Source organism: Rhipicephalus sanguineus, chromosome 3 (assembly GCF_013339695.2).
Source record: "Rhipicephalus sanguineus isolate Rsan-2018 chromosome 3, BIME_Rsan_1.4, whole genome shotgun sequence".
In the NCBI taxonomy this organism is placed as follows: domain Eukaryota; kingdom Metazoa; phylum Arthropoda; class Arachnida; order Ixodida; family Ixodidae; genus Rhipicephalus; species Rhipicephalus sanguineus.
Window position 1 is genome coordinate 194,273,105 of NC_051178.1, and position 22,267 is coordinate 194,295,371.

Consider the following 22,267-nt stretch of genomic DNA (forward strand, 5'->3'; position numbering starts at 1 on the left):
TAGGAGAATTCCTAGGGGAACCCGCGTTAAGCGGCACTCTTTTCGGGCGGCCGTGAGAGCGAGTTTTGAGAGACTGCAACCGCGAGGCGCTAACGGGCCTTTGCGTGGTCGTCATTACCTCGGCGCGCGCGCGCGCCAACCCGCTAACCACAGCGCGCTGGCCCAGACAAATTAAAAGCTGCACCGCCGGCGATTAGCGGGGACTAATGGCCTGTTCCCCGGGCAACGTCTACAGGCGCTGCTCTCGCCTAACGAGTGGCACAGCGGCAGACAATACTTCCGCCTGAAACGAGATAAAATTGCGCCTTTTTGGGGCTAACATTGGGCGCAACAAAGCGCTATCAAACGATGAGGCATGTGGCTAGAACTGGGGGCACGAAAATGGTGAAGTTGCGATGACTGTTGGCGCAAGAGATACGTTTTAACGGTATGCTCAAATGAAATGGAGTGTTGCGATTTGCACTCGGACTTCGGTTTTCCCCAGCATGATAAATTAAATGCACCGTGAAGCATAATCGGTCGTTCTTTGTTGTTGGGTTTTATGAGCCATTATCGTTTCTCTGCGATGCCATTTCGTTGGTGTAACCTTCTCTGTAATGCAGAAAGAGTTTGGTTATAGTTTACCTAAATTTTGAATTGAATTGAACTTGAATTGAATTTACGGACATAAAACAATTTACAAAAATGTAGTAGTCGGAGAAACGCGTCTGAATCCCTAGCCTAAGGCTAGTTCGGATTGACAGATGTGTAATTAACGAAAAAGTCACTTAGCAAGACAATAAGCACACAAAAAGTATTTTACTAACATTATAACGCTTTAAAAAATAAGCATAACAATATGTGTGTACATAATTATGTATGTACGTGTATGTACAGCATAGCAATTGATAATACGTAAGGACAAAAAAAAAGAACAAAAATATGTAAGATAGCGTATAAAAAGAGCATATAAAAACGCAATGCAAAAGTGCGCATACATAAAAATAATTTAATGACATTATAACACTTTGGAAGGTACTTATGACATAGTATGTATCTACAAAGCATAATAACACATAAGAATATATATATATATATAGTCGCAGCGCAGGAATATTCAAATCAGTTTCACCGTCGCGTGTGATTAGATATCTCACAGTGAGAGCGTCCCGGCGCGGTGACTGGCGTAATATGATGATGATAATCGAGCAGAGTTATCACCTCTTTAAGCGCTCTTGTTTGAAGAGATGCAAGCCTTCGTTATGAATATTAGTTTAACGTTAGCTTACCTCGACACCGCAATGTATCAAAATAAAATATAAAACAAAATACGAACGCAGTTGTCCTGTGATTTACCGGTCACATCAGTGTACCACTGCACGCTTTTTATATCAGGCTATATAAAATTTGAAAAAGTAGATTTTCATTGGAATTTTAATCATGACTCGCAGCAAAACGCAACAAAGTTGATCGTGTCGCGTTGGAATGTTTATTTAATAATAACTGAATCAATTTTCGTTGCTTCGAAGTTTCACCTTGAAGCGTTACAATAAAAATTATGTAAGAAATATTGATCGTTAGAGCTGACAGTGACGGTAGCGGCATAGCAATGCGCTTTTAATGCTGGTAGACGCTGAAGGTAGGCGAATGTCTGTCTTCTTTAAGTGCTATAGCAACATTCATTGCTACTGCGTGTCGCAAGGTAGCTTCACAAGCAAAATTTTAAAATCGGTTAAAGAGTCTTGTCGCGATGCCCTCAGGTATTTGACTCCTGCACTTAAGTGTGATCGGCTGAATCAATATCTATCTTCTATCACGTCGACAGTCGTCGTCAGGCACTTGTAGTTAAAAAAGATGCATATGTTTTAAAGAGCAGTTTTATTAAGTTTATGATTGGAGGAAATAATCAGAAAAGTCGTGACGAGAAGTGTCAGAAAGGAACATTTAGTGACAGGCATAATTTCTTGCCGAAATTGCACTAAGGTCCATTCGACGTGTAAAACCTAGAATTCCGGATCATTGTGTGAGGCACGTCACTTGTTTTAGGCTCTTTAAAATTTACAGATGCCGGTCACGGCGACGAAACGACGTATGCGCGTGCGATTGACTCATTGTCGCTTGGTCGATCCATCTTTTAAAGTTTGAGGCTTTCGAACTTCATAATAGTGGCAATGAGTTTTGTATACACGTAAGCATAGTCTGCAGGCAACACTTGTCATGCTGTTGAAGTTCGCCTCTCTCAAGAATCAAGCGGTCAGAAAACGGCTCTCCAGCAATCCCGCGATCACCGCGCTCGTGTTCAGAAGAAGTGAAATGTTGCCGGCGAAGACCGTTGCTAATGGCAATATACTTCGCCACAACAGGCATTGCGACATCGTCGCTGGGTGCCCTGACCAACCGGTGCGAAGCGGCTTGTCCAGGTTCAGCTGACACAGCAGCGATAGAGAGAGAGGAGGAGCGCGCCGGCTCCCCGCTAACGCGTTCCGGTAGCCGGTGGAGGCGACGGGCCGCCTTCTATCCCTAAGAACCTTTTTCAAACCATTAGTGCCAAACGCGCCAATATGCTCTGATTCGTCCCATAGGAGCGAGGATGGCTTGAAGCAGCATAAAAAAGAGTACGAAAAGGCCAGGAAAAAAATTGCGAGGCTGAAATAAAGAAAAACAGAGAAGAGCAACGACTCACCTGCCGGTCGCATCGAAGTCGGAAATCCCAGTCGGCGAACGGCGCGTTCCGCCGGCAGAAGCCAGTGCGATCGCCCGCAGCGCGCCCGGTGCAAAGTAGCGAGGCTTTCGCCGGTGGCGCCACCTGAATCTGCGCCCGGGAACCCCGGGGAATGCGTCAATCGGTAAAGGCTTGCAGCTTTCGTATCAAAAGCCCACCCCCCGTTCGGTCTCGTTCTCTCCTTCGTGCGTCTGATGGCGTCGGTCTGGATCGGTCGCTTCTGGATGCGTTCACGGCCGCCCACCTGTTAGAGATGCGCCGTGAAGCCGGTGTTGGCTCAGGCCAATCGATTCACTTGTGCTGGAGGAGAGACCCTCAAAGGGTCCGTCGATAAGGAGCAGTTATTAAACATAGACGCGCGATATATCTCTATCGTTTCTTGTGGCGCTGCCATGAACGTCATCAAAGTGCTGTTGGTGCGCGAGTGAGAGCTCATCTGCAAATAAGGGCATACGAGAAATCCTGTAGACTGTTCAGATTATTGCCTGCTTCCAGAGATAAGCTCTCCTGAGCCTCTGCAAAAGTAAGCACCGCAATGCAGATAGAGATCATTAACCACGGCGACAGAGTGGGCGCGTTGAAATGGGACGCTTAGTAAAAAAGAAAACAAAAATGAAGTGATACTTCTACTTGACTGACAAAGCTCGTTCTTTGGTCCATTATTATCTGCGTGAAATGACAACGATATTATGCTGCTAGAGCTTGAAGTAGCCGATACTTGAAGGAAGCATTGTCAAAGTATTCGAAATTCTTCACGTAGCAAGTAATTTACAAAAATTGATATACGTTACACTCGCCCAATAGGGTCACGTTCAAAAAGGGGTGGTTGTATTTGTCCATGGATTAGACGACATCGGGTCGTGTAATTCGACCTTTCGTGCACATCGATGAACTTGGAGTGGGGGGGGGGGGGGGTCACGTAACTCTCTTTTTTCATAATCCGATCCACATGCTTAGATTTTGAAACTAAATCCGCCATGCTTCCTTACTTCATCTTTGAGACCAAATGTGTCACGCGATACGAGTATACAAACACCCATCTCGATATTCGCTCATGCATGCTATCTGGTGTTCAAGTTTATATTGCGAAAGAAAAAAATTAGATGCGACGTGTATTTGCATATTTTGAAACGCATGAAAGCTGCTCATATCTTTTTTGCCTCGCTTTGTCCTTCATGTTTCGACCCATAGTGAGGCGCCTTTCGGCGTTGGAAAATGCTATCATTACAGATTGTGCAATGAACGTTACCTGCGCAGTTCGCTCGCATATGAATCACTTATTGCGAAAACGTCTGATTGTTCGATGATCGAAAATTTCCGCGGTGCCCTAGCATTTTCTATGTGATATACATCAGATGTACACATCTTCATGCAACGAAATGGACCGTGAGGAGATGCGAGATGCAGTTCGGCGCGTGTATATGGTGCGTTCGCCGCGAAATGCAATACCCGCATGATTCGCGCAAACAGGATTCTCTTTGTGATTCGTCCACGTAGGCAAATCGTGATGCAAACCTGGCCTTGCATCTCTTGCAGTTACTTTTTTTTGTAAATATTTACATTAGTAGCGCACATGATGTCAGTATTGGAATAGGAAAGGTGCGCAGAATTTCAAAGGGCTAGCGAACATGTTCGTAGGTGACAGGGCGGATGGAAAGCTGTTGCTAAGTGTGAGAAACCACAAATATCTCATGGTAGTGTGTGGGCCGTGCCGGTATGTGTTAACAAATAGGACACAATACATATTGCAAGGCGTAGGGAAGCATTTCCGCGGGAAGGGACACGTGAAAAATCAAGAGTGAAGTCTCTTTCATGGTCAATGCCATAGTTGCCGACGCCGCTCTCGATGGACAACGCCTGGCCTTAGCATGGCACAAACCCTCGACCGGTGACCGCGGTAACACCACGCTACGGTCCATTCCATTTTCACGGTCGGACACTAACGCTGTTGTGAATACACTCCTCCGCGAAACTACCGCAGCATATTGGTCCTTACCAAGTCACCGTCACCGCCGTCTTCGCGAACTCGACCCAGGCATGAACGTTAAAATACCGCCAACCATGAAAATGTGCAGTGCAAGCTTACTGCACAGATTACGACTGGGTGTGGCATTCACTCGTCGTTAGCTACACCTTATCGACCGTGCAGACAGTCCGAATTGCGAGGTATGTAACGCTCCTGAGACTACTGAACACCTCTTGTGCGTCTGCCCGCGATATACCATACAAAGAATATTGATGGCTACCTTCTTGTTGAAATATGTCAAGTAACAAGTATCGAAAAAAATCCTGTTGGGACCTCCACCTCGTCATCAGCGCGGTATTCTAAAAGCTCAGAACAAGTTTTTGCGCCGGACGGAACCAGACAAGAAGCTGTAAATAGTTTTTGAAATTCAAGGTTTTGCTTCATCTCCACCCACATCCTGATCATCAATACCTTCTCTCTCCTCCTGCCCTTTCCGAACTCTGAGTAGCAGGTCAGAAAGTTGATTCAAGCCGACCTATCAGCTTTGATTTCACACACACACACACACACACACACACACACACACACACACACACACACACACACACACACACACACACACACACACACACACACACACACACACACACACACACACACACACACACACACACACACACACACACACACACACACACACACACACACACACACACACACACACACACACACACACACACACACACACACACATATATATATATATATATATATATATATATATATATATAATCTCGACCGGTGAGGCTAAGCGCTACATATGCATGCAGAATGGACTACGCGAAGCCTGCACAAGCATAACTTTTGGCCATCTGGACCGCCCTACAGGATAACATAGCGCCGTCAACTATCTACAGTGGCTCATTTGAAGCAGTAAAGGACATAGATAATCCAAATATCTATGTTACAGCGTTACGTCCGCAAGATTCTCCTGCGCAAACAGAAAATGGCATTGACACTAGAGTCACCTAGATGCCGCGTCACCTGGGGATTCAGGGGGGAGGTAACGAGGTGGCACACAGTCTTGCCACCTCAAGTGCTGGAGTTCTGCCTTATCATCCCTAACATCTCCTACGTTGATCTCGAGATCTTAGTATCCACCCCTACGCAAATTTGCTGCCTAACTCTCACTTTGAAATGGCACGACGGCGACGCTTCCTCAAGTATATTAACTGGGAGAGACTCAAAGATGTTACCTCTCCTCGTATCTTTGAGAACCTCACCCTCAGCCGATCCCAGTAAATATTTATAAACAAAGAACTTGCAAACACAGCCACTGCCCCTAATGTTACTCATAATGGCAGACACTTGCTTACCGGAAGAGGGCCATTTACACCCTCTGGATATGTACATTTTGCCACTCTTCATGCATAGGCAACATGGAGCACCTCGTTTTACGTGGTCCTGCACTAAATACTCATCGAAGGAACAGCTCCATTTTTCTACATCCCGATTTAGAAGCGGTACGAAAGGACGTACTCGAGCACCCTGATGAGCATGTCCCATTAGCCCACTTCGGAGTTACTAGCGGCTTGGTGCGCCTACCCCCCCCCCCCCCCTCACCCAGTCTCCGCATGAGTGACCTTCGGCCGTCTCTTTACCTAATGAAATAATTTATCTATCATCATCATTCATGGAGCTTTGTCATTTAAACGGGCATCTCCATAGAGCAAGTTACACGTCTTCAGTTTGTCAAAGGCTAGATGCAACAAAATTTAATTTCTTTTCGGCCAAATCCATTACAAATAGTTTGTACATACTAGCGAATCAACCTTGGTAAATGTACAGGCTAGGTAATTGTCTCCTAGTGATCCCGTAAATGATCACCAATAACTTGTGCGCATTTCAATGTCCCTGTTCTGTCCCCTTAACGTGAACTAGAATATCGGCTGCCCTGTTCAGGACGTTTACGTCATGAACTAAGCGACCAAGGCATAAGCGTTAATTACGTCATTTACTTTCAGCAAATTATTTAAGGCTCTTTGATCACTGCTTCGAAGTATTCGGTTAGGTGAATGTTTGTCAAAGACTCTAGCATTTTATTTACACGAGATATTTGAATATACGATCGTGCAGATGCATCCATGATTTCTAAACAACATATGGCGAAATGTTGGCTTTTAGCTCGGACGTTGTTCATGACTCCTTTGGGCAACAGTATGAAAGCGTTGCGAGAAACAATTTTCATTTTAGTCTTTTTTTTAATTTTAAAGAGGTCCGGTATTACTGCAGTGACTGAAATGTCCCTATTCTATTGGAGTTCGGGCCGGTGTAACACACTCTGATGTCACTCGAACGAAATGTTATTCACGAGGCACGCGAGAGACCAGAAACGCTGCGCACAACGTTCTTTGAAATTTGTGATTAGACTTGCATACCTTGCAGAATGCGCGGATTTCCGCTCATATATTTAGCAGACCTGTCGAAGGAGTCACTGGTGCTACCTTGTGTCGCAGGAAGAATACCCCTATTGCAACTAGATCGATACAATTGCTGAAGCTAGGAGGGCAGCGCCATCTGTGAGACCACTGTTGAGTTCAAGGTACAAAGAGCACCGAAAAGCCCACAGGTCGCACTATGAGTTCTATACGACTAGGAAGACTACATGCAGACGACGTAGACGAGGATATTATCAGTGGAAGATGCTGTATCGTGGTTACGCTGCGCAGAATTTGTGCGTAATTTGCAGTGATCCCCGACGGCAGCTTTTCCGGGAGACCTCAAGGTATTCGAGAGGTACTAAAACGATGAACCGAGATTAAAATGCTGAATTAGCAGGATGACGATTACTTGTATTTGAGCTGACAAGCACGGAATCTGAATTCGCAAAGTTTCTTTTTTTTTTCGCGAAATCTTTTTGAAATCGCTAGGCCGCCTTCGTTGTCTTTATGTTCACTTCCACTAAAAGCTTTTCATTTAGGTTCTTTTTCATAACGGGGACCTCACTAAAGCCACTAAAGGCTGGCAATTGCTCACAAAAACTACAGTAACTGCTTCGTAAATACGGGATTTATGAGATCCTAACGGCTTTAATATCATTGAAGGTGTGTTGTCAGTGGCAAAGAAATCGGACGGCCGAAAAGCTTGATAATTTTGAGCCCAAAGGCCGCACTCACAAGGATTTCCTTTGTATGTGCTCCTTATTATCGGCTGGCTACCGTTGGCTAGCTATAAGCTAGCCAATGCTGGTTGGTTATTATTTGCTAGCGATAAGCTAGAATTTTTCTCTTGCGCTGCAGTTATAGCGTATAATTTTTTAGTCAATACTAGATCAAAGTTTAAGAAACTTCTAGTTTGGATTTGATGCGGCAAAAAGTGGATTTTCTTGTTTTAGAGGCTTGAATTGGCAACTTAAAAAATGAGTAGCTGTGACCATTGTCTGGCGGCGGATACTCCTTTTTGTCTTGGTTTGATACTATATAAGCAATTTACAAGGGTAAATCAATTTTAAAAGAAGAAACGAGAATAATGGAGGAAGCTGCAAGAGTACAACATAAAATTTGACTGGGATTCTCTGACAGGCCAGTGGATCGCAGGAAGACTAGTAGTGCTTGTAAAGCCTCTGAGCGGAACGCGCTCGTGTGTGTGTATGGTTGTGATTGTTTTTTTCCCTTATTATTTATTTTCTCTCTCTCTCGCTTTCAACCCCCTATTCCCCAACCCCAGTGCAGGGTAGCATACCGGATACAAACTTCTGGTTAACCTCCCTGCCTTCCTCTGCTCTTTCTCTCTCTCTCTCTCTTGACTGGGATTGGGTCGCCGCCGTTGCTAAGATTTCCTGTGTCATTGTCAGCTGGATTTTTTTTCTTGCGTGTAATTATAGCCTATGATTTTTTAGTGAATACATGATCAGATTTTAAGAAACTTATCCTAATACCGATTAAACAGAAAGTTTCTTACATGACGAAAAATTCGTTGTGGTCCGGAATTTGTAGCGTTGATAGCTTCGTGCTACCAACAGGTAAATGACAATGGTTTCCTTGTCATGACCATTGCTCCATCTGGCGGGCTTTCGTATAACTGACTTGTTAAGGTGACTGGGCACCCCCCCTCCCTGCTTTTACCTCTTTTACCTCTCTCTCCCTTGACTGGGCACCAATGTGGGAAATAAGAATCTTATCGCCTGAAACGAAAAGCACGTTCACGCTTCGGAACTTTCTAGAATGTTGTCACTGTTTCTGTAGAGAATGCATCTGCTAAACCCGATAGCGTGCAGTACGTGAACACCTCCGTGCGATGGAAAATCGGATAGCGTAAGCGAAGGTCCAAGGAAGTACGCACATAAATTATGAAGGTTGAATCAGAGCACACGAATGTCGGTAACAAGTAGGTGGGTAGCGTTTAAATTAGCAGAAGTGATCTGAATAAACCGGAAAACGCCATCAAAAATGCCAGAGAACTGGATGGAGTCGACAAAAATTACATGGAATGTGAAGATTGCTTCGGCTCTGAACTTCCATTTGGCGACACCAGCACGTTTTTGCAACGGATACTGCCATCTTAACAAGTTAGGTATGCGGAAGCCCGCCAGGTGGAGCAATGCTCATGAAAAGCAAACCATTGTCATTCACTCGTCTGTAGCCTGAAGCTCCCAGGAAATCCACGCGGATTTCTCAGTAACGAAAGTTTTAGTTGAGTACGAATTCCGGGCCACAGCGAATGTTCCACCACCTGAGAAACTTTCTTTCAGAAACATCAATATTGGGGTCCTTGTTGTTCGCGCTACAATCGAACGGATGGCATACCTTTGCTTTTTTTTCTTTTTATGATACACTAATCTTCAAGAACAAATTAAAAAATGCAGCTGCACTTGCGTCGCTCAGCGCTAGCTGTCCACATTCGTCGCCATTTAAGAGATCCTGGCTACCAAAAAATGTAGGTATGTCGATTGGAGTATTCAATCAATACACCACCCTCTTTACTGATTAGGTTTTTCTCGGGGGTTTTTTTAGTTGTGCTGCTGAAAACTAGATCACCGATTCAGTTCCCGACAGTGGTGGTCGCATTACGATGGGGTGGAATGTATTAACGCTTGCGTATTGAAGATCAATTTAAGAGAAATCCAGATGGTCTGTTATTCCGAAGCCCACAACTACCCTGTTTCTCGCACCACGTGTGTTGGTTTAATTGTTAAAACACATGACTTGAGTGTCGCTTTAAAGCAACTGCTTTTTCTGTAATAAAAACACGCAATACTTACGTTACTACTTACGGCCATGGAAAGTCGACTTGCCCTCATATGATCGTAGACATCGCAGTCGCTTTCAACATGGTTAAATTCAGGGTTATTATTGCCTCTCTTACTACTACCGGTATTTTTAGCACTGGCAGAGCTTTTTCAAACGAGACAGAGGTTAGATAGATAGATAGATAGATAGATAGATAGATAGATAGATAGATAGATAGATAGATAGATAGATAGATAGATAGATAGATAGATAGATAGATAGATAGATAGATAGATAGATAGATAGATAGATAGATAGATAGATAGATAGATAGATAGATATTAACCACACGAGGTTATGCGTCTAGCGATTCTTCCAGGAGCAAAGACATAAGAGCGGATGATAAAATGAAATAAAAAAGTCTCTTTAAAATTCCTTACTCAAAACACTGGAGAATTAGAAGGAACCACGAGAAGAAACTTGATTTCTTATTCTTACAACACTTGTTTAACATTGACGGCACATCATCTCTGAAACACTCCAAACAGTTGCATTCTTCGGTTTATCTTTTAGCCCCACAGTTTTAGTTTAAGGGACGTTAGCGGCTCGCGTACCCCAAAAACACGACGTGTGCTTTGCTTTTGCCGGAACATAAGCAACTCGCGTGTCTAACATCTTTCGAACAATCGTCATCTACCTTGTGTTCTTTTCCTTGCTATAACGCCGGACACCCGGAACTTTCAGATAGTGAGCGGCGTGCGCGCAATCAGCGTGACGTAGCATTCTTGATAGAAAAGTGGCGAGCTAGCGCCGAGATTTCAAGAAAGGAAACGAAGCAAGCCAGATGAAGATTATGTTTGTGGGACAAAAATAGATGCGAGAGCGTGCAACTGATTTTAGGGCGAAGTATAGAAAACAAAAGGCTGCATAGTAGAGGCACTTTTATTGTGTCATCGCTGCCCTTGGTCTGTTCAGGCTGCTGGATTAGCGGGCCGTTTCCTTGTATTGCTGCGACACTTCCTTTGCCTTCTGTTCCTGGAATAGAATTGAGCAGGGGGGGGGGGGGGGGGGTAGAAGGTAAAGGGTTCGTAGACGAGCAACCAGTCGGGATTGAACTTGAATGGCGGACGCATCGCACGCGTCCAAATTTCAGTTTGCTTTCATGAACTTTTGTGTAAGAGCTGAACTTGAATGGCGGACGCATCGAACGCGTCCAAATTTCGGTTTGCTTTCATGACCTTTTGTGTAAGAGCTTTTTTAAGAACACTAGAGGGAAAAACAATCTTACTGGTGTTGTATTAGAAACACGATGCGTTTATATTTAGATCAGCACTCTATCTTATAGCTTTTATATGTACAGCAGCATCCGCTTGATCACCGCCCTGAACGCCGCAGTGACTTGGTATCCACTGGAATATCATGTTGTGTACTTTCCCAATGGGCTCATTCTCTCTCTCTCTCTCTTTTTATATGTACATGGAGTGGTGGTAACGTAGTTCACATAAAGAACGTAGACGAAAAATATCTTTGTTAGTTTCTTAGAACTGCTTTGCAAGAACGCTTGTGTGTACATCTCAATCATTCCATACATTTACCACGCCGCTTTCAAGCATGCTATGCAGGCTTGTCCCATATTAAGACAAGAATGGACTTAATAAGGGAGAAGCTTGATAATAATATTATCAGATTGTAAAGCAGTGTTATATTAGAGAACAAAAGGAATTGAACGCATATTCGATAGATCTCTTTTACGTGCTTTCATTTGATGATTTACTACCATAGTGGCTTTCGCTTCACTATTATTTGCATCGCTTTCACAGTGGATAGCGTCTGTGGGCGTAATGCAGATACTGTGGGCTCAGCTCCTCTCGATGGCAAGTAGCTTTTTCGTCCGCTTTCCTTTCATTTGATAACACATTTTCTACGCCTCAATTTAATCCTACACGGAAGTTCTCCTGTTCCTTTGCTGACTTCGTTATGTAAATACTGTTTTCAGTGCTGGCATTCCAGCTTAAGCTGTTAGAAAAGCGTGAAATAGCTTGTAGAAGACAAGTCATCAAGGACAGAATATCTTCTGTTGCTTCTACATCGCTATTCCATAAAGAAGGACGATCACTGAAAAAAAAGCTTAGTAGCCTATTGGTACATGTTAATGACAGAACTTAACTGGACATTATATAAAATGCCGCTTGAACCACGTATAATTGCTCTCCCTTGGCTAATAAAAGTGCATAATTCCACTAGAATTTCGCTCTTCACTTTACACCAGCAGGTGTCTGGCTCAAAGATCGAGGAGCAGGCTATTTTCGCCCAAGGGAAATGCAAACTGCAATATGGTCGCCTCGCTGTCGTTACTTACCTCGGTTGAATGCTCTTAGCGACCGGTACTACGCTCAAAACACCAGAAGCGCGTCTCGTCCAGCCCCTCCACTCTCGTCCGAGGCACGAATGATTGGATGTAAAAAAGAAATGGGGTGCCTGTTAGTTTTATTATATAACATATTTTAAACCATCTCTGGCACACAAAGCCGAAGAATTCTAAAACTCACACAGAATGCACCCGTGTGGGCGCTGCAACTTCCGTTGCCCCAAGGAACAGTGCAGTGACAACGGGCCCGCGCCAGGCACGCCGCGATCGCTCAATAAATTTTTGGCCAAAAACAAAAAAACACTCTCACAAATAAATCTCCTTTGACTCTTCCCAACGAGACCAAGCGTGCCTACCAAACACGTCATTTCACACTTTTCAATGTGTCGAAGTAGACTTCAATACTATTTTGATGACAGCAACTGCTTGTTGAATTTTTAAAAAATAATCAAAATGAGCAACACTGTTAACACAGGAGAGTAGTGGTCGTCAATGGGTGATAATAAGATAGTGCATTCCTTTTCACAAGATATTTAAGGCAAAGTATTGTATTTTTATAGTATTTTCAACAACAAGAAGAAAAACCGACAATCGCCACCGGAAGCGTAGACACAACACATCGCGTTCCTTCCCAGCACAGCATTTTGAAGAACGACCCGCTGAACAGCGCACACCTGTCGTGTCTTCCGCCGCTCGGCGACTGCTGATTTGGGATCGCGATTGTCACCAAGCTCTGCGCAACAACGATGCTACACACTTTAAGCCAAACGCCGCTCGATTCTCTCCTGTCCCATGTGTGCGCTTGTCATTGTGACGTCACGGCCTTCGTACGTGTTAGCGCAGAAGGAAAAAGACGAACACTGCTTCCAGGGCCGTCCAGAAGAGCGTTCCGCAGCCAGGTGCCGTTCTGCCTGCGTAGTGGAACAAATGCATTGTTAGGAAGGAAAAGTCGTAATCTGTTCAAATAGCAATACAAAAGAAACGAAGAATGACAAGAGAACGCACTAACGTGCGATGACTTTAACAACCAGAAACAAAAGAAATGGTAATATTGGCTTTCATTGAAATAACTTGCCCTTGGCGAGGTCCAGTAACTGAGGCTCATTTCTAAAGCCACATTGAGAAGCTATCATTGGGTGGGTATATCTCATAAACTTGTTTCCGGATACTACAAATTAATTGATGCTGGTCGTTGGGAGAAACAGTGTGTTCTGCCTTTACCGAGCAGGCTTTTTTCCTAACCAAATCTACTATCAACTATGTTGACTTTATACATACAGCAAAGAGGTAAGATTAAATTTCACTGGGAGATGAGGTGGAGTGGTTGTAAGCATGCTGCTTTCTGCTGCGATATTTAAGAGGAAGTTGATATTGTATATTTTTCTGTCATGTTTGGACCCATTTTAGGGCTTTTTCTTCTCACGGAATGTAGTGTAAGGCGAGTGTCTTGTAAACATTGTACAGAAATAGCTCGGCATAGAATGGAATGTTCAGATAACAATCATTATTGCTCATCTTGAGCGACGATCTTTTCTACCCAAACATCGACGTCATTGGTTCAATAACTTTGTCTTCGCAGCATATTTAGTGTTACTGTTACAGAGCACGCTTTACAGGGTAAAGGTCTACGTTCAAACTGAAACGTGGCAGTAACTTATTGCGAGTGAGTGCGTGCGTGCGTGCGTGCGTGCGTGCATATGAGGAAGAGAATATTTCGTGCCATATCTCAATGTAAGTCGCAAAAGTAAATAAATACTAGCGTTTCACGTGCCAAAATCACATATGATTATGTGGCGCGTGATGCAGGCGGACTGGGGGTTAGTTTTGATATCTGGGGTTCTTCAACGTTTCAATAATACCATGATTTTCGAATAGGCAGCGCACAAACGGGCAACGAACACGTACACAAAACAGACGCAAACACAAGCGTTGTACTGCAACTGGTGATTTATTGTCGAAAGACCCGGCTTATGTATGTGAACGCGCACATGCGCTCTGACAGCAGTGAATACGATGGGGACCTATAAAACCCGAGGATACCGCACAAATAAAGGCACAAAAAAAACAAACAAAAAAACAAAAAAACACGTGGTTGTGATAAAAAATTTGCCAAATACCAAATCAACGTTTTTTTAAAAGGTGGAAGCTAGATGCCTCATCAAACGCGGAAACTGGCCAGCGTCCTGCGTCGGCGGCAACACGAGTGATGCAAAATATTATCAGCATGTGATGACGTCACCATGACGTGACTGAGACGCCACACAACGTGACGTCACATGTGGATGTCATCACATGGCATCATTGCTTGGTCAAAGGTGGGCCGATTCTGGAGGCAGTGCAAAACAATATCATGTGCAGAAAGCTTACAATGCCTTCGATCCTAGAGGCATTGCAAAGCACGTTAGTTGCAGAAAGGTTTCGGAGGGGGGCCTGGAGGTTCAATACATCGACGTAAAAGAAAAAGAAGATGGCTTTCGTCTTCGATACTGAGGCAGATGCATAAGGGACCCCGTGAAATGTTACTTGGTAAGGCCTTCTATAAAGGTGAAAGCCTTAAATGCCTCGTCGAAAGAGAAAAGTGACCGCGGTGGTGGCGTCGGTGGCGTCGGCGGCGTCGGCGTCAACACGAATGAAGCAAAAAGTTACGTGATCAAAGATAAGGTCGTGATAACGTGTTCCGTTGGCGTCATCATGACGTCACATATGGCCAAAACTTGACGGCAATATGCCATCGCATAACATGACTCCATCACACGACATCATCGCTTAGTCAAACGTGAGCCGATCCCGGATGCAGGGGAAAAGCACGTGAGGTGCAGAAAGTGGTGGGGGTGGGGGGTTCAATACAATCGACTGTGAAGAAAGACAAGCTGGCTTTCGACTTCGAGTTGTCTTAGGCGAAGGGGTGAGGGACCACGTGCTTTTTCTGTTGAAAGCATCGATGACCTTGGATCAATAAAGGTGTCTTCGCCGCCCAAAGCGTCTTATTGTAACGGAGCACGCTTTACAGGGTTAGTGGGAGAGTATGGACGCTGGCTCAGCGTCCTCGTTGACTTGCCGTTATTTTATTGTATAAATATTTTAGTTTTATTGCGATAGCAATTATATGGACAGTCTCGGCTGGATTTTGCCGTCGCCGTCGCCGCCGTCATGCACCGTATATGTATAAGTATGTATATATATATATAAAGGCCCCAAAGAAAAATAACTCAGAAAAATGCTTCCGAAGCGCGGAATCGAACCAGGTACCTCTTGCTCCGCAGCGAGCGGCGCTATCCACTACGCCACGAAACGCAGATCCTCCACGTAGCTAACGGCGAGCCTTATATCCCCTTCAGGCGCAACGTCCACATATGTGGACGCAACTTCTTTTTGCCAATTTTTTGGACTAGTCGGAAAGAAAGGGCAAGATACATTGCGCATAGCATCAATTGAACCTTCTGCATAGTCAACATGTCTTGACTTAACCTCAGTGTGCTAAGTATGACCATAACCGATCACTTTGGTGAAGGCACTACGATGGTCGACGGGTTGTTCGACGTGCCGCACTCCAGGACGAACGTCATAAGTATTATTTTTCTCCGCACCAAATGAACACAACCAAAAACAAATTGCGCAGGCATTTTAAGCCAACAATTTCCTTATTCTTATATAAAAATGGAACATGACTGGCTGCAGAGTAATTAAATATTCAATTATCCTCTAATTAAGATTAATTAGCAAAACTCGCACAAAACAGCATATTACTTTATTTTCTTTCTTGGAATGTAATATTGAGTGCCTTAGCATTACGTTGTGCGAATTTGAGACATTTGCAGACAGTGCATCATAATTCGCGTCTGAAGGGGATATACACACCATTTAGCGCTGGACGGACTCAGAGACAGAAGGCGATACTAAGCGTTTCTTCATTACCAGCGAGGTGGCGCTAGTAGCCCGACGGGCGCATTTAAAAGTCGTCGGAGAGCTCGCTCGCTTCTTCTTGTATTTGCGCTTGGGAGAAGCTTGCCCTTCCGCTGTCTGCTCGCGCGGTTTTCTCGTGGCGCGGGGTAGAGGAATGTTTCACGCTTTCACCGTGATGTCCGCGCTCATGTTACGGCGCGTACGAATGTCACTCAAGCTCAGGGACGCCGCTAAACGAACAAACAGAAGATGAGCGCGAACTATCAAGTGTCACAGCTCGACACTTGAAGCACGCTAGTTTCCTTCGCTGCTTCGGCCGCCTTTGCAACAGAAGCGCTGTTCAAACTGAGAGTATCCATTGGCGAGCCTCATTTCGTATACCATTAGTTCCTTGCTATCGCATTCATTGCTTCGCCCTTGCGGCGAAACTGTGACTTTTTTTCTTCCATTATCTAAGCTCACCGATTTTTGCAGCCTGGTATCTAGTTTAAAACTTGTAGCCAGTGATGTCGAACTTGCGTCTTTGCGGAAGCATTCGTGAGACCAGTCTTCGCATGCATGATGATATTGCATTTTCTAAGCGTTGCTACTTAGAGGTACCCAGTAAAATAAAGCAACACGGCGACGTAGTGTGCACTACAATTCAGTTAGCAAAGCTAATGTATGATCCGAAAGTTCTTTAAACTCCTCAATCGTTGCGTGCTTGCCACGGCCCTTTGCTTACCTGAGTGGCTCTCCGCTATGTGAAAGCCTGGTGTCTGCTGGGAGGCTACGAGCACCGTTTCTTCGGAGGATAGCGTGAGCAGCTTGGAGAAGGTGGCCGTGCAGCGCAGCCGCAGTTCGTCGTTGTGATAGTGACGTGGCTGAAGAACGAAGCGGAGTCGCACCACTGTTTCGCGCAGTCCGGTCTCGGAGTGCCTGCTCACCGGGTAGCGCGTCTGGTAGCTGCTGGGCATGTGCTGTTGGTATCAAAGGAAGGAAAATGTTGAAAGATATGTGAATCCTGCGGGACACGTTGTGTATTACAAATTATTGTGAAAGGGCAATATTGTCGTCCACCGTAGGCAGAAGCTACGAAGGTTTCCAGGCAGGTTTTCTCGAAAAGAAAACTTCCTGGTTAGCGAAAAATTTGTCATAGTCCTGTTTTTTTTTTGGCCATGTGTGATGGAAGAAACTTTCTTTAACTATGAGGGGTCGTGCTGCACACGGGTGCGTAATATTTCTTGTTTCTTTTCGTGCGCTTCACTCTACCTAGAGTGCTCACGCAGAACTGATCAGACACTTTTAGAACCATATATCTTCATAAATGAAGTCACTAATGTGCAATAAGTGACAGGTGAACTAGTAGTGGGAAGTTTCTGGGCAGGTGGGCGTCATGTTCCTCCTTCTTTTTTATTTTTACGCATTATGCATGAGGATTGCGCCACTGAGAGTCACAGTTTAGAAGAAGTAGTCGTACTCTTGTTGTCTGAAACGGCATCAGTTGTGCTATAAATTGCCAAAATACTGAATTTACGCACGCTTGGCGTGTGTAAATTCGGTTTAGTTTAGGAGCTTAGTGCTTGTCTGGTCTTCTCATTCCTTATTATGTTGTTTTTTGCACTCCTTGTTTAGGTACACGCGCTGATTAAGTTTTTTCTTCTTTGATCTATACTTAATCTTGGTTTGGTATTCTTATTGCGTTGAATGCAGAAATATGATTTTGTGTGCACCGTAATGTTTTTGATGATATTTAAAAATAAACACTTGTACTGTCGTAAAGTTGCGTTCATTCATTCATTCACGATTTTTTTTTTCATTTTTTATGTTTGAAATCGTAACCGGAGGTTGTGAAACTTTTACTCAAGGCACATGTGGGTGTTGTTTAACTTTTAACGCGATAGCGTTAAAGAGCTCGTTCCGCAGAAGTTCCGGTGTCGGCGTCGTTGGTTGTGAGCGAAAATTCATCATCTTGTCCATGACCGAAAAATCGAAAAAAAGATGCAAATAAAATAAATCTTAAGCTCGAGTGAGTATAGAACCCAGGCCGTCTGGGCGGCAAGCGGGTGTTCTACGACAGAGCCACTCCATTGCTTGGAACTGCACTGAAATTAACTTTAATGCTTCACAAACACACGCGTCCTGTGTGCAGGTGTCACGGAACGAGATGTAATATCGCAGAAAAACGGGGTACAAGCGTATATTGCCACCGGGCGTCACACCATGTGAATTGCATAAAGAGTTGGTGGTTTAAAGCCGGCCACCCATTACAAAAGGCACGCACATCACTGCACGTATTCACTTACGAACACGTGCTGGGTGCATTGCAACTTCGAAACAAGTATCACGCGCGTAATTGCTGCTGGTTTGAAGCATGACACCCATTACACAGGGCATACACAATAGTGCGCGCATTTTCTGCCTTTCCTTTCCTTCTCTATTATTTCTTCTCTCTTCTCTTACACAAACTTAGTGGGTACAGTGTCGTCAGAAAAGTGACTGTTGAAGAGGGCGGAAACCTTTACGTTCAATATGTGTGTTCGCGTGCGCGCGCGTGTCTATGTGTGTGTGTGTGCGGGGGGGGGGGCGGATATCACTATCACGTTCAACTCTTAAAGGCGAAGCTTAAGCGTCCCCCAATTTTTTTCTTGTGAATGACAGCGATAGGAGCTTCTACAAAATTTTCAAGTATGCGGCTATTTGTTCGAGCGTATACAATTTTCAATCTTAGTTATGTGCGCGAGCATTTTCTAACTTCTTTAACCTCTACTCTGAGAGAATAGGATTTCTTTACAAAATTAAGATATTATAGGAAATCGTACTCAGATGATTTCTCGCGAAACGACAAGAAACTTCTAGCCGAGAAACTTGGCGCACCTCATCATCGTTGATGAACCACTCCAGTTCAATCTCATCGGTTGTCATGACAGCGCTGCAGTTCAGGTCGATCGTGTGTCCCACCGAGTAGTACGGCTTCACGCCGGTCACTGTCGGCGCGTTCTCCTCTTCGTAAGCTGCACAATGAAAGTGCGCGCTCGATAAACACCGTTGGCCGTTTGTCAATGCTAAGAATACGTAAGCTTACACTGCACAAATAAGCTAAACTCGCACTGTAGGCTGGCTCGTAGCTCGCAATCGGCACAACAGCTTCACAAATAAAAAAAAACTGTGTCGCAACATCAATGATGCGCATGTCAGGAATACACGCAGTGATAGAAGGTCAGCTAGCTACAGCATAACGTTGTCCCATATATCGGGAAAGCAGCGCTTATCTCGTAGCATGCGTTACCTTCATTAGATAATATAAAGGGCCACTCTCTAAACATGGGCACTGCAAACAGACAAACGTAGTGTTTAGTATAAGCTGCGGCAGTCGTGTCTGCAAAGTATAAAGCCTCTGCTTGGCGCAGAAATATCTTAAATTTCGTAACACACATGCACTCGAACTCTCAATGGAGTCTATTTTCTAAGCAGAGAGTCAACGAGACACGTAAAGTCAGCGCCAAAGGTTTATGGACCACGTGACACAAGAAAGACTCGAATATTCCCACATCTTTGGCAGGAAGTCTTGAACTTAGATTTCCGATCTGTTCTAAATCACGTTGGCAACATGCACTGTGCAGTTCAAACGAATACAGTAAGAAATTCCTGGGAAATTGAGAAGTTTCTCAGACCTAGTAGTCCCTGAACTTTTCACGCCAACTGTACAAGTGTCTTTACGTAGGACACTGCTTGCAACGTCACCAGTTATGTCACGTGACCTCGTTAAGTTGTTTCGTGCCGGTAATAATGTGCAAGCGAGCAGAAGGCTAAGCAGAATTATAAGAGAAAAGAGAAGTGGGGCTTGTGACTTAAACGTGATTTCGTTCCTCCACTCCCCAATTCAGGAAAGGAGATAGCAAAAAACGTTTGCGGACATAATAAGCGTGCTTCCACTATGGCAGCGAATCTCTTCTCTTGATAGCATGACAAACAACATTTAATTTGTTTCTCCTGTATTCTCTAATGATGATTTACTTTGAGAAATTGTATCGGTAAGACTATTTATAGACCGTCTTGCAACTTGCAGCGCATACTGAAAATTCGCAATGTCGCCTGGTGTAAAATTCTTTGCTTTCGTTTCAATTCTGCGTTTTACTTCAGAATATTTGTAGGTGCAGCAGTTAACGTTGTAGAACTGGCTGGACTATGATTGCAGTACTCTACCATTTTTTTCGTGAAGGCTTCCAAGATAACAACTACGGCTTCATTGTTCTCAAAAGATGTACTGGCCTTCTCGTGTGGCACCACATAAAAATAAAACAAATGAAAACACAGCAGTAAATTGCAAGAAACGCACCACCGATTGGGGAAACACGCAGAGATAAAAGAGGGAAAGCGGCGAGTACTTTTCTCGGTAGTCAGGTGCCTCTGTGTGCCAACGAGCAGTTCCTGGCTGCTTCGAGAGTGGTTCTTGTTGATGGAAGAGGAACAGCGCAGCCTGAGCAAGCCGTGAGCCAGATGGCGGGCTGTGATCTGGAATCGCAGCGTAGACACTGATGCCTGCAACGCGTTGGCACGCCGGTACGGTCCCTTGTGCGTCACCTGATGGGATGGCGCCTGCGCAGCCACGGGTGAAGAAAACACCAAAGCAATGATGGTTCATCTTGGAAAAAAAATAAACAAGAAGAAAAAAGAATGATCGGTGAAGAGCAACTGCTGATGTGCTCCGTCAGTAGCAAGTTTCTTATTATTGATCAACAGTCAATGTTTCTAAAAGAGGATTTCATTAGGGAAGCAAATGATGAGGGCAGAAATCGGCAAAGGAAGTTGTTTCTACGGCAAAGACATGTATCGTTGAAAGACATCCTTTCTTCTAACAGTCTTGGTCACTTTTTCTCTTTCGTTTTTTTAAATCTTCCTTCCGCTTAAATAATAAGTTCACTGGCTTTGCGTTTAACGCAATGTAATGCCAATTTACACTTATGTTAGAAAGGCATGGGTGAGGAGGAATATATGAAAGGCATTGTGGCGGAATATATGATTCCAGGCGTTAAATAACAGTGCTAGGCTATGCGAGAACCTCCAGGCCATGATTGAAATACTGTTGCCTTAGTTCAAGCGATGTCACTTACAAGCTAGACGACGAGATATACGTCGTTCTATCTCTGATGTGATCATGAATAGGAGAGCGTCAGAATACTTTATTTCCTTTTTTTAAATGCGCGATTCAGATTACCAGTGTAGCGCACCTGCGACAGGAAAATGGAGCACGAGAATCCCCCTATCATATCCCCTGCCAGTTCATTCACGTGCGTCTCGGACACTTGACGAGCACTGAGCTGCGCTAAATGTGAACGATACGTGCACAATGATACAGACCGCCATAAAGTGTCCCAAAGAGCGTGAGAAGATGTATAGAGCCCGACAGCCGAACCTGTCAGTGCCGCCCTTGTTCGCCCAGCGCGGTTTCGACAAAAGGATACGCCGAGAGCATCTCAAACATTCATAGCAAGTCCTCGAGACGAACGCTTTGCATTATGAATAGGCCCAGCCGTCGCCTTGTCGCGTCTATCCGCCCGGCGTCTCAGCACAGAACGAATGAAAGTTCTGGAGCAGAACGGAGGGACAGAGAAGGCCTAAGCGACCCAGTTTAGTGACAAATGGAAGATAAGAAAAATAATAATGCAGTAATACTCTTTTCAGGGAACCATTTTCGCGTTAAAAATTTAGCTACCCAGGCCTGTCTCCATGTCAGAGGATGCAAAGTTGTTGATGATGTTGCGATCATGCCAAAGAGCTGTCGAAACATATGCAGCTTTAAGAGACGTAGCAATAGTAGGCTAATCGAAATAAATATGAAGAAATGAGGAAGTGATCCCGTGCAAACGTAAAAGACGGCATTGAATTTTGTGGAAAATCTCAGTGCTACTTCTTATACTGCCACTTTATGTGAACGTTGCGTTTTTTCCGGACAGCATATTTCCGAGCTAACAGAGTAATTTGAAAGTGTTGGCCTATTACAAAAGTCAGCTATATGGTCAGGCACTGCCCGCTTTGAGAAAGCTTTCACTCTTCTGTAAAAAAAAACGTAAGCTTCACGGAACACGGAATACCAGACATGTAGCCACGGTAAAATGCCG

The 22,267-nt window shown here is 44.4% G+C and overlaps 2 protein-coding genes across 3 annotated transcripts in view; both read right to left on the reverse strand.

The window, feature by feature from the left end:
* The window catches only part of LOC125757730 (SKI family transcriptional corepressor 2-like), a 206,900-nt gene extending 204,180 nt beyond the window's left edge, over positions 1–2,720 (reverse strand). The window contains exon 1 of the mRNA XM_049413771.1: positions 2,663–2,720. The gene's annotated coding sequence lies outside the window, so the exon portion shown is untranslated. The remainder of the gene's footprint in view (positions 1–2,662) is intronic.
* LOC119387965 (uncharacterized) overlaps positions 1–22,267 on the reverse strand; it is a 204,468-nt gene that overhangs the window by 31,592 nt on the left and 150,609 nt on the right. The window contains exons 5-8 of one of the 2 annotated variants that reach the window (XM_037655557.2): positions 20,534–20,744; positions 19,023–19,159; positions 16,891–17,125; positions 13,055–13,174 (exon numbers count right to left, since the gene is read on the reverse strand). In XM_037655557.2, coding sequence (XP_037511485.1) covers positions 13,098–13,174; positions 16,891–17,125; positions 19,023–19,159; positions 20,534–20,744 — 660 coding nt within the window. In that variant the 3' untranslated portion in view covers positions 13,055–13,097. Of the gene's footprint in view, positions 1–13,054; positions 13,175–16,890; positions 17,126–19,022; positions 19,160–20,533; positions 20,745–22,267 lie in introns of those variants that run through there. The other variant, XR_007415486.1, reaches the window with a different exon arrangement.